General features: G+C 56.4%; 1 protein-coding gene across 4 annotated transcripts in view; it reads left to right on the forward strand.

Moving 5' to 3' along the window:
* The window catches only part of TTLL11 (tubulin tyrosine ligase like 11), a 225,814-nt gene extending 216,731 nt beyond the window's left edge, over positions 1–9,083 (forward strand). For all 4 annotated transcript variants that reach the window (XM_044264981.1, XM_044264982.1, XM_044264984.1 and 1 more), the window contains one exon: positions 2,947–9,083. In XM_044264981.1, coding sequence (XP_044120916.1) covers positions 2,947–3,239 — 293 coding nt within the window. In that variant the 3' untranslated portion in view covers positions 3,240–9,083. The remainder of the gene's footprint in view (positions 1–2,946) is intronic.
* Positions 9,084–12,603: the final 3,520 nt, after the last annotated feature.

The following is a 12,603-nucleotide window of genomic DNA, read 5'->3' on the forward strand; positions in this document are numbered from 1 at the left end:
TGGTTTGTTTGTTTTTTTTTTAAGATTCCCCATAAAAAACAAAATAAGGTATGTGTTTCCTATAGAAAATCAGGAAATGTAGACAAGCGTAAAGAAAACCAAGTAGAACACACGAAATCTGATTTCTCATTGTAGAATGTTTTCTTCCAGATGATTTAGCCACAATCCTTCCCCCCACCAAAAAAAAGCCCTTGTATTATCTTTCTTTTTCCCTGGGCATTACAGCTTTAATCACAGCCTTATGCACTTAATTAAGGGAAGGAAACGAATATTTGTTGAGTAAAAGGTGCTCAGTGCTCGCCACTCCAGCACGGGCACTGCCCAGAAGCTTGTTAGGGATGCAGAGTCTCAGGCCCCGCCCCAGAATCTGCATTTTGACAAGCTCACGCACGTAAAGCTGAGAAGGGTCGTAGACCAGGGCTGCTTGGAGCCGCCATCCACCCACTGTTCCTTCCCGTCCTGGACAAGAGGCTTGAGCCAGAACTGTAAACGCCCGCTGCTTCCTTTACAGAGAAAGACTTGCTACAAAGTACTGCCAGCTGAGCTAAACAATGTGAGTGATGAGGAGGGTGATTTATATTCTGGCCCAGGCTCCTTATCTTGTCAGGGACCAGGGACACACAGTCCCTGGACTGGGCGCCCGTCTGCCGACCACACTTTGAGTAGCGCGGGTGAGATCACACACTTCTGCCGCTGGGGGCTGGGGCTGTGCTCGGTCTCTCTGGCTTTGGATCCCAGCCTCTTCCAGCCTGCTCGGGTCTGTCCCTCCCACTGCCGGTGACAAACGCCCGTGCCGGCACAAATGCCCACGCATGCACACAATCTAGGAGAGCCCTGGCCCATTATCGGTGATTAGGAAACATCCATATCTCTCTTTCTCTTGTTTTTTTTTTTTTTTTTTTAAGATTTATTTATTTAGGAGAGAGAGAAAAAGAAAAAGAAAGAGAGTGTGCACACATGCCAGGGGAAGACAGAGGGATGGGAGAGAGAATCTGGAGCAGACTCCTTGCTGAGTGCAGGGCCCAACGCAGGGCTCAATCTCCTGACCCCAAGGTCAGAACCCAAGCCAAAATCAAGAGTCGGATGCCCGACCAAATGAGCCACCCAGGCGCCCCAGAAATATCGGTCTCTTGATGCAGACGGAGCCCCCCTTGGCCCTGCGTCTCTGTCTGTACCAGGCCTCTGTTTACATTAAAAGGGTTTTACACCAGGGTTACTGTTCCCTTTATCAGCATCTCCCATCAGAGCCAAACAGAGCAGGGCACTGGCAGAGCATCTGGAGTCCAGAAAAGCTGAGCAAAAAAGCTTTGATGGACTTGGAAGGAGACAAAGAAACAGCTTCTTTGCTCAGCGCCAATTCCCAACACGGAACGAGCTCTCAGATCCCAGGGTCCATATATAATCCAGGATTTACAGACTCCAGGCCAGGCTTCTCCCCGAGGACAGCAGCCTGAGTAACGTGGTGAGCCAGGATGCAAGGCCACTGGGAAGGTATGGATCCGCAGGGGTGAAGCCGGCCTCCTCTACAATACTGAGCGTCACCTGCCCTGAGGAGCCCAGGAATCCCATGACTTTGAATCGTGGGGCTCATTTTCACTTGGACATTGAAAAGACTCAGAACTTCTCAGGCAGCGCAACTTAGTTAAAAGAAGTAAGAGTTAAGGGGCGCCTGGATGGCTCAGTCGGTTAAGCGTCTGCCTTTGGCTCAGGTCATGATCCCAGGGTCCTGGGATTGAGCCCCACGTTGAGCTCCCTGCTCAGGAGGGATTCTGCTCCTTCCTGCCGTTTGTGCTCTCTCTTGCTCTCTATCTTGAATAAGTAAAATCTTAAAAAAAAAAAAAAAGGAAAGAAAAGAAAAAAAAGAATCGAGAGTCAAAGTTTGAATTCCCAAGGTCACTGTTATCTGGCCTACGTGAACGTTCAGGGCGGAACATTCATGACCTGATGTTCTCTGAATGTTAGTTTCCTCATCTGTAAAGTGGGACGTAAGAACGCTGATCTCAAAAAGGTGTCGTGAGCGGCAAGGTCAGTAGAGTACCTAGCGCGAACTCATTTGTCCATCCATTCATGCCCTCGTGTACACATTCTATCTGGAGCCCCCAGGGTCCGGTGCCAGGGGACGAGTGTCCAGCTGGAGCTCACAGCCCAGCAGGGAAGATAGAGATGGTTGAAGAACCGACCGCACAAACACGAAAGACGGCGCGGTCGGTGCTGCGAAGGAAAATACAGGAAGCCGGTGCCAGGGGCCACATCTAATCTGGGGATCAAGGAGAGTTTTACTGAGCTGGAGATTTTTGAGCTCAAGTCCCAAGGACGAGTAGGAACTTGGGAGGCAAAGTCAGAGAAGAACGTTTCAGGGATGTGGTCGGACTGCTGTCTAGAATATCATTTTGGGTAGAGAGAAGGGGGTCAGGTTTATTTTACTCTTTGAGATAAAATCTACATACAGCAAAATGCACACATTTTAAGGTAAAAATGGCTAAGTTTTGACAAGGCACCCACGAAACCAGCACCTCTGTCAAGAGCTAAAACCTTCGGGTTTCTCTCCGTAACGTTCTTCACTGTTAGAAAACTTAGGGACTGGATTTTACAGCAGACATGTGAGGGCGGTGCGGAGGAACAAGGCTTCAGGCCGGGGTTGAAATCCCAGCTCCGCCACGTTCCGCCCACGTGACGTGGCCCAACCAGCTCCACTTCTCTGAGACTCAGTTTCCCCGTCTGTCAAACCGTGTGAATTAAGCCTACCTCAGAGGACTGATGAGGGGCCTGAATCCGCAGATGGTGGTGAAGGCCCGGCTGTGCCCGGCACAGGGTAGGCGCCCTCGGAGTTGAACCCCGAAGCTGAAGTTTCCAGAAGGGAAGCGGGGCGGCGGGGGGACAGGGGGAGGCGGCCTGGCGGGTGCCGTGGGGCCTCGCCCTGCTCACCGCTGCTCTCTTTGTCCACAGGCATGTGCTTGCAGGGCTTCGTGGAGGCTTTCTTTTACCTGGCTCAGCGGAAGTTCAAGATGCTGCCTCTCCACGAGCAGGTGGCCTCGCTGGTCGACCTGTGCGAGTACCACCTCTCCCTCCTGGACGAGAAGCGCCTGGTGTGCGGCCGGAGTGGCGCGTCGGGGGGCCGGGCCCCGGACAGCGGCACCCCCCAGGAGGCCGCCGCCTCGGCCCCACTGGCACAGGGCACCCCCCCGGCCTGCACAAACAGCGCCCACAAGGTCTCCCACTCCAGACACACGCTGTCCTGAGGACCCCTCATTGCTGCAGATGGAGAATGAGCCCCTCTGGGCCGAAGAGAACCTTCTGGGCTTCTGGCCCGCAGAGAGGGGAGGCCGGCTGCAGAGGGCCCCTGCGAGAGAGCCCCTCCTCTGCCCCTCCTCGTCTCCACATGCCGCCCAGCCGCGCTTGGAGAGGCGAATGATTCCACGCCCGCCTTCCTCTTGGTGGCCCAATGATTCGTGAGTCATCGGTGGACATATGACATCCCCAACGTGACAGATGGCAGCGTCTATTCTGGGCTCACAGGAAGCAACAACCGGGCAGAACTGTTGCGCTGGGGGCACAGGGCAGCCGGGACCCCCCAGCCTGAGCCGTGGCAGGAGACCCCGAGGAAGCCGGCCCGGCGGGGGGCCGGGGGGTGCGGTGCCGGGGCCTCCGAGAGAACTGTTCAGTCCCAGGGACATCATGTTCATTTCCTCCCAGCGAGCTGTGAGAACCAAGTGGCGCTGGCACACGGGCAGACGCGACTCTCCCGTCCCCAATCATGTGCTTCATGGGTGCCGGGAACAGATCGGCCTCGTCTATTCCTTTAGCTTGCCTGTTCCTGCAGTGTTCGCTTTGTTGTTAATTATGAAATAATGAACCAAGGAGTAACTAAGGAAGGCTCTGAGAGTCTTAGAGCTGACGGGAGCCTCGGAGGTCATTTTGTTTGATTTTGTTTGAACTTGATTCCAAAGCCGGTGTCCCGCGGTCACGTGGCTTCTGATGGCCCACCCTGCACAGATAGGGCATGGCCAGCTGGTGGACGGCAGGTGCTGCCAGAGGACCCTGGGTGGGTGGAGGACAGAAGACCCTGGGGAGGACCAGTGAGAGCAGGAGCCTGATGTCCGAAGCTCAGGTGGTGGGCACGGCGGCGTGAGGGAAAGGAGGGCCCACACGCTCCCTTCCATGAGACCCTTCCCTTGTCTCCATCTGTGTCCCCAGGCAAAGCCCTTCTCAGAAGGGAAGACTCAGAGGCCTCCAAAGGTGGCATTTTAGAAAACCAAGCCCTGCAGAGCTCACTCTGGGCTGTTTGTCGACCAGAGCCACCTGTAATGACTTTGTTTTCCCAAACAGACAGCAGGACAAGAGGCCTAAGTTGGGAGGGGCAGGAGGAGGCTGAGGCTACTGAATGCCCCTGTTCGGGGACAGTCATCAGCCTGACTCCCCAATCACCTTGGGTAGTTTCCTACTGCTATTCCCATTTTCAGATGGGAAAAGAAAGGTCTGGGGGGGTCATCTGTAGTGTCAGCTTGGTCCAATTCTGTTGGTCCACCCCAGAGCCCCATTTCCTTTATGTCCCTGTGTGAGCGTGACTCCAGCTCCAATCCCCCCAACCCCCCGCAACTGCTCCGGGGCAGCCCGGGGTCTCCCAGGACCCTGCCCCCTCTCCTGCAGTCTGGTGGTCTGGGCCAGGACCATCCGTGTTCCTGAGTGGTGCTGTGAGGGAAGCCATCTGGGATGACCCCCAGGCCCGTTCTTCAGTCCCTGTCACTGCTGGAACAAATGGGCTTCCCCGTGAAAGACCCAAGTGAACGTGTCTCCCACACTTGTTAGCAGCTGGGAGCAGCACAGAGGCTTTGCAACAAAGCTCTGACTTTGTTTTCAGAAAGTAATCGCTTGCCAAAATGGAGTGCAGTTTTCAGGTCCAAATCAACCATGCACATTGGATTGGGGGGGAGGTCAATAGGTTGAATTCGAGTGGCATGGTTTGGGGTGATTTGAAAATGTCAGTTCTCACAGTGAGGAATGTCCTGTCCCCCACCATTGCACGTCATCTGCAGGCGGGTGGCTCTGCCCAGGACCCCCAGATCACTTTCTCAAAGGAGCCCCACCTGCGGCCAGCACCTGGAGCCCTGCACCCCGCAGTGAAATGAGGCCAGGAAGCAACAGACAGGGCCCTTCTTTCTCAATGCTGCTGAGCAGGAGGGATTAGAGGCTGCTCCCTTACTGGAGAGTGATAGACTACCCCACCTCCTTGGGGCCCAGGGGATACCCCCCCTTGGATAACTGGCCAGCGGTGTTGCCGGGTGCAGCTAACATGAGAGCAAAGACAGATGTCCCCTCTCTCCTAAAGAGAAGAGCCAAAGCTGGGGAGCCGGGGTCCAGAGATGTCCCATGAGAAGCTGAGCCCCCTGTGCTGTGTGCTGTGTTACCCCATTTCCAGGATACGGCCCTCAGGATCCACCCCCTGGCCCTCTTCTCCCCTAGTGCCCCTTCCTCCCCCTCCTGCTGAGTCTCACACACACACACACACACACACACACTCCAGCCAAAGTCCCTGAAGGGCCCACACTCCAGAGTGGGTTCAGTGAATGGTGAAGGCCAGGATCTCTGAGCTCTGCCTGGGGGACAGCACGGGGCCACGCCTGTCTTGCTGCGACTGGTGCCTCGGCAGCCTCCTTCCTCTTCCACACTGGCCATCCTGCTCCCTCCCTCCATCCTCCAATGAGACGAGCGCAGCTTCTCCACTGTCACAGCCAGGAGCTCTGTCCCCACAGCCTGGCCAGTGTGGAGCCCACTCGAGGTACTTCTAAAGGCGCAAGGGAGCCAGCGGGGCTGTTAGCCAGCACCCCTTGTTGAGCCCCATCCCAGGTGCAGGGACAGAGCATCCCGGAGACAGAAGCCTCCATCCCCCAACAAGGGCCCTCTTGTTTCTCCTGGGGGTCCCTGTCCACTCGCCCCAGCTTGGACTTCATCTCCTCCTGCCTCTCTCCCTGTTCAACTCATCTTCCATCCTCCATCCCCGGTGGCCCCGAAGGAACTCAGAGAACCCCAGAGCTCACCACTCAATCCCCTAATTCAATCAGCTGTCATCTCTGTCCGGATTAAGCCTCTGCTCCTTAACCCAGTGTTCAAGGCCGCTCATAATCCCTCCCCTTCTTTCCCTTCCATCCTGGCCCACACACACCAGGGGGCAGCCTCGGCCTGGCCTGGTCCGGGTCCTGGCCCCCATGCTCCTGGGGCACTCGCCCTCTGTTGTTGCCCCCCCCACCGCCCCGTCCCCTGGAAGAGAACGTGCTGTTTCCTGCCACCATGGCCCCGGGCCCAGGAAGAGGACCCACTCCAGGCTCTCCCCGATTTTTGCAAGCTGTTCTCTATGCCTGGATGGCCTCCCTTTGTCTGATGGATACTTATCTTCAAGGTCCAGCTCAAACGTCCCACTGCAATACCCCCAGCAGAATGAACTGTTCCCTCCGTCTACTTGGGAGAATCTGGAAACTTCTGTTACCATGTTTGCCCTGTGGTGCCGGTTGAGTTGATACCAATGTTCAGTGAGTCCCAGGGGAGGAGCGCATTACGGTGCTCCCCTCCCCAACCCGAGCCTGTGCATACCCTTAAAAATCATGGATTTTTAAACCCTGCCAAGGGATCCACCGAACCCCTCCGTGTCCCCAGCTGGCTGTTTGGCTCCCGGGGGCCACCTCTGTCCCATGAACTTGAGTAGACAATGGCTCCTCTGACCCTGGACCATCTTTCCTTTGTGCTTTGTCCCTTTGTCCTGGGTTCAGGTCTGGGTTGTGTCCCCCACCCCGTCAGCACCCCCTCTTGTTGACCTCAGAGACTAAGGCTCGCCGGGCTGGATGACACACCCTACAGCTCCTCCCTTGAGTGGGGCCGTTTTCTTCACCTCTGCAGCCACCTGCGTCCGTCCATCCATCCGTCTGTCTGTCCTTGTGGGGCTGGTGAGCTCAGAGATAATCCCCACATGAATGTAGATGCTTGGGGCATATGGGGGGGTGGGGGGTGGTGCTAGGACTGGTTTGGGTTAGAGCCCAGACCTTTGGAACCACGTTCCTGCCTTTCTAGAACCAACTCCCTTTCCCACGTGACGTTAGCAACACCTGCTCTGCACATCACAGTTTACAAAGTCTGGCGCAGCCATCCTGCCCTGGGATCCTCCAGCAACGCAGCGAGGGGTGGGGTTCTCACCACCCTTGTCACAGACAGTCCCAAGCTCGCGGCTAGAGAAGGGCAGAGCCGGGACCCTCAGTGAAGCCCCGTGCTCCTTTCTCGGCGCCGTGACAGCTCACACAGAGACTCTGTGCTCCCAAAACCCGGAGCGGGGAGGCTCTGGAGCCCCCTTCAGAGACGTGGGAGGCTGGTGGGGGGGTGGCTCAGCTCGTACCGGGCTTCTGGGAGCTCCCAGGGGCTGCCCACCTGCTCCTCTCGTGCTGCGCACCCCAGCGGGGCTCCAGGGGCCGATCGGCAGGTCCCTCAGCCACACAAGGGGGTGACAGGCCCTCACTCACCTGGTCCCTGGGAGCCAAGACAAGAGACAGCAAACGCAAACACAGCAAAGACACACAAAGGTGGGGCTCAACAGTCTCTGGTTTCTGAAAACTGTGTGAAAGGATGAAGGAAAACTTTCCTTCTTGAATGTTGTCATCCGTCAGGACAAATGAAGCCCAAACAGTCACCTCCTCTCCCTCTCCACCTCACCCTCAGGACACTCGAGGCTGAAAAACGGCCTCAGCTGTAGCTCCAACACCCGGAATTTGCCTTGTGACTGGCAGAGTATTATGCCGAAATAGCCTCCCTCTTTTTTTCTTTCTTTCTTTTTTTTTTTGCACTTCTTGATTAATGTCCTAAACTCCTCGGCCCTATAATTGGACACTGGGCTTGAAATGACCGGCGTTTGAGCAGCTTCCCTCGAAGCTCAGAAATGATGAAATCTCTTGCTGGGGAGCTGGTGTCCCAGCGGTCGAGGGAGCCGTTCTCCTCTGTCGGCGAGGTCAAGGGACCTAAAACCCACCTGGCCCTGACTGAGATTTTTGGCCAGTCTTCGATTCGGTGTGATGAACGGGACAGGGATTTTCCCAGATGGCATACCGATTTCTCCCTCATGAAATAAACCCAAAATGTGTTTCCCTTCCCAGGGACGAAGGAGCTCTGCAGAACATTCACCCTACTCCATTACCTCCGTCTGTAGTAACCAAAAGTCCTGACGTTTATATAACTAGGAAAACCACGCAGCCCAGTGCGCTCGCTCTCTCTCTCTCTCTCTCTCTCTCTCTCTCTCACACACACACACACACCATCACGCTTTTGTATAAAACGGCAAAATTACTGATGATTTTCTCATTTCTGGCAATTTCTTTCTGAGTCTTATTTAGAGGTCCTAGGAAAGGGGGCTCTGTGCAGCCGTAGGGTGACATAACCTGTCCCCAGAGGCTCTTGAGAAACGTTCTCTGACGTGAAGGTGCTTGCGAGGATTCCGACCAGGACCAAGGTCCTGGGCCTTGGGGACCCTGGCTGCTCCTTGCTGGGGCTCCCCGGGACGCTCCCAGGCTGCAGGAGCGAGGCCTCGGCCCGGGATGGAGGAAGCCAGCCTGGATAGTTTCCCTGCAGAACCTCTTGCATCACAACGGGAAACCAAAGACCTGCTTTGGCTGCCCCTGTCACACTTTCTCACCGACGACTTCGCTGCCCTCTCTCTGCCCTCTTTCGGACCCCTATGGTGGCCATGGTGTCCTCATGACCATGAGGAGCCTGTCACCAGACTTGTTGTCTGGGAGCTACCTTGACAAATGTCTGTTGAGATATGCTAGAACGGGACGGATGCCAGAGAACGCTGGTGCCCACCTGGACGTCCCCGCCAGAGGGGCCCCTCGAGGTGCCGCGGGGGCCCCGCGCTCCAGCCGCCCTCCCTCCAGGCAGGACTCTGCTGCAGCTCCTGCCTCTGAAAAGCCTTTAAACACTCTTTATTAAATTTTCATGGCACATAAAATCAAGGTTCTGTTACTTGGCCTCAGTTGTCTTGGTAACTTCGTAAAATGCAATAATAAAACAAAGCCGAGTGTTGCTAAACACAGGCTCATTGTAGAAACGGCTGCAAAGTATTGACCATTTCTTCCACACGGTACTTTTTCACAGCAAATTCACTGGGGTGGACAATGCTTGTTCATTTTGGGTCAATTGGTGAGAAAAGGGCTCTTTTTGATTTGTTCCTCCCCGAATGGTTCCTGTTTGCCTGGGAAGCTAAATATTGCCTCAAGGAAACTGTGAGATCCCAGGGGGAGATGGAAGGAGGAGTTTGGAACATCCTCCACCTCTTGGTCCCCTGAGGACCGCCTGCCCTACGGAAGGAGGGAGGTGCCCCCGAGTGTGGCACCCTATCGGAGGCAGGTTGGGACAGCTGCCCCGGGAGGGAGGGTGGCCCTTCCTGCCCCCTGCCTCGAGTGTGCAGCCGCCACTGTCCGCAGCTCCAGGCCGAGCGGGTGTGTGGGGAAACTCTTCCCTTGCGGGAAGCTCGAAGCAGGACACCTCCCTGGAGACTGAGCCCTTCAAGCTGTGCGGGAAAGGTGATTGCCGGTGCTGTGGGCTCACCTGGTGGCTCCTTCCCTGGGAACAAAGGTCTTCCCCACTTCCTGGCACCACCTCTCCCCTGGACTCCCGGGGAGCAGCTATGTCTGCTCTGACAGCACCCCACGTGGGAAGTGAAAAGCAGATAACCCAAGGTTACACCTGGATACCCGCCCCACCCCAAAAATCCCACCACTCTGTGGCATCAGGGAGGTTCATTTCACAGAGCGCCCCCCCCCCATAGCAGGGGCCATGCAGGCTGGCTCTGACCCCAGGGGACTCCTTTGTTCTTCGGCCCCCACGTGCTCCATTTTAGGAAAGCTTCCAATGCTGTGCATTCCCTGTGTTCCTCCTCTCTGCCAGCCATGGGTTCTGGACTCCCTGGTCTGCGGGTCACAGCTCTGCCGGGTGGCAGAGCTGCCGGGAGGCCGTCCCGCAGCCTCAGAAGTGACATCAGCCTTGGCCCTCTGCAGCCGGGCCAGACACATCTTCGCAGGGGTGAGTGGGGCCATTGGGGCTGTAAGGGTTTCTCCATACCTCTGCCTCCCTCTGGAGCCCATGGGTGTTTGGTGGCACCTCTCAGGGCTCAGTCCCCACCTCCAGCTCTAGCCCAAGCAGCCCCCACTGTATCTCCCACACGTAATGGACTCAGTGACAAGATCGTATCCTTGCCCGCTGTTCATCAGTTTGACCAGTAAAGCAAGGGAAGCCCAGAGAGGGGAAGGGCCTTGCCCCAAAGGCCCAGCAAAGCTAGTGATGCCAGGGAACGCCTCTTCGGGGAGGGAATGTGAAGAGAGAAGCCAGCGCCAGCCCAGGGGCCTCTAGGGCAGGAGGCAGGAGGTCTGTTCCCAGAGTCCACGGTGCCTCTCGGCTCTGAGCTGCTTTACGCACGGAGCTCACACGTAAGGAAAAATCTTCACATGCCACCATCATCTCTTCCAATTTCTTACCCACTGCAAAGCTGGGGACCTTGGGGAAATAACTTGTTCAAAGTTATAAACACAGCAGCTTCTCCCGCCCCCCAGGCCCTGCCACCTGACCAGCTGTGACCCTACCATGGCCCCAGCCACTTGGACACGGGGAACGTACATGTGTCATTCAGGCAGTGATGCTCGGTTTCTGGGCTGGTTCACACCAGGGCCCCAGGGAGGTTCAGGGCTCCCCCGGGTAGAGCGGCTTCTCCCACCCACCACAGAACAGTTTGAGGGCCGGGGGTCCCTTGGAGGCCGGTGCTGGGCTCATTTCTCACTTGGCTCTAATCATGAGACGCTCGAGATGTGATCTTCTACCTCGGTAGCTGCTCCCTGTAATTTAAATCTGCTTTGCGCTCCTTCTGGAGCCCGCTGCCGCGGCATCAGGGTCACCCGCCCCCTTGCCGCTGTGCTCAGTGAAATGTAGCCCAGACCCTGGCAGGTCATAGGTCTGCCGGTGGGGCCTGCAGAGGCCAGCAGCAAGCAGACACTTATTTGAAGCAACCTCATGTTTTAGCTTTAAAACTCCCAGAAGTACGGCCTTCTTCATATTATGTCCTTGTTTTAGTCAGAGTAGGCTACGTGATACGGAAGTGACAACGAATACCTCCAAATCACAGTTGCCGAACCCAGCGGAGGGTGATTTTTCTGCTCGTGCAAACCTGACCTGAGTCAGGGGGCAGGATCCAGGCTGCTTCCAGCCTGGGCCCTTTCCTCTCAGCGGCGGCTTCCCGGGTGTCTGTGAGAAGATGGGAGGCTTGCAGGTGAGGGGTGCTCAGGGGGCGCTGACTTCACCTCTGTGCATAAGCCCTTGGCCGGCACCGGATCCCAGGGCTGCAAGCTGAGGGCACAGACGCTGGGAGACGAGTTCTTGCTGCCCACCCAGCTGGAAGAAACGAAACAAGACTTGGCGAGCACGTAGTATCTTTTTTATGGTTTTTCTTCCTCTAAATCTTCAAATAAAATTGCTGCTCTAAGGAAACAGTCATCCATTTCACCTTAGAGCCGTCCAGAGTGTCCCCCCCCACCCCGCCCTCACCTACTGTCCCTTTGAGAAGCTCAGCACCGTGGCTTTGCCAGGCTCCGGAGAGGACGAAGGATCTCGTCTCTCCCCACCGAGAAACCCAATGCCAAGCCTGTCACTTAGCTGCAGCTTGTCTCCAAGTTCTCTGGGTAGGTCTCCCATCACCTGGAAAACCCACTCCAAAGCTGGTGAGCCCTGAGGTTTTGCCTTGAAGAGGAAGGGGGCTGGGCCCAGCTCCCAGCATGGCTGAGGCTCTCAGACAGGGTGGCCCTTCCCAAGCTAGAGTAGCACCCTCAGTCCAAGTCTTGGAGCCCCCTGGCCTAGAGACAGGGGGTCCAGCCAAGCCGGCTCTGGCCGGCCTTGCACACGGACCCACAGAGTGAACACAGACGCACAGAGCGAACGCGGTGCAGGGAGTGGAATGTCGGCAGGGCTCCTCCGGGAGCAGGTGGCAGCTGTGCACAGGGCAGGGGTAGGGCGTGTCCCCCAGATCCTCAACTCACCAAGCACACACACTGGCTAGACCATGCCGGACACACGCTATGGGTTTGTGTGTTCATCTAAAAAGTTCAGGAAATGGACATTCCTATCATCACCCCATTTCACAGGTGAAGAAACTGAGGTTCAAAACCAAGGCAGAGGGGCTTTCCCTCTGCCTTGGGCAGCTCAGTTTGTAAACGCCCAGGCCAGTTTGGGATCCTGGCCTCGTGGAGCCCCTGCACTCCAGATGGTTCTCAGCACTGCTGGCCTCGGGAGTTGGTGGGGAGGGGCTCCCCCTTCACACGGTGCTGAGTTCTGTCAAGGAAGGTGTCCCAGAACGTGTGGGCGTGGGAGGTTCTGGGGGAGGCCTTCAGCAGCACCATGTCAGCAAATGTTTCTCTGAAAAAGCCCTTGCAGTGTGGTAAAATCCTTGAGGAAAGGCCTTGCTTTCCCATCTGTGCTTCCTGGAGGCTGCCCGAGTCCGGCCAAGTTTACGGAGCAGGGGCCTTGGGAACTGCTCAGCTTGGCCACAGAGCCATAGCTGAGGGGAACTGTGGCACGGAGGCCATTGGC

Source organism: Neovison vison, chromosome 9, assembly GCF_020171115.1.
Source record: "Neovison vison isolate M4711 chromosome 9, ASM_NN_V1, whole genome shotgun sequence".
NCBI classification, from domain to species: Eukaryota; Metazoa; Chordata; class Mammalia; order Carnivora; family Mustelidae; genus Neogale; species Neogale vison.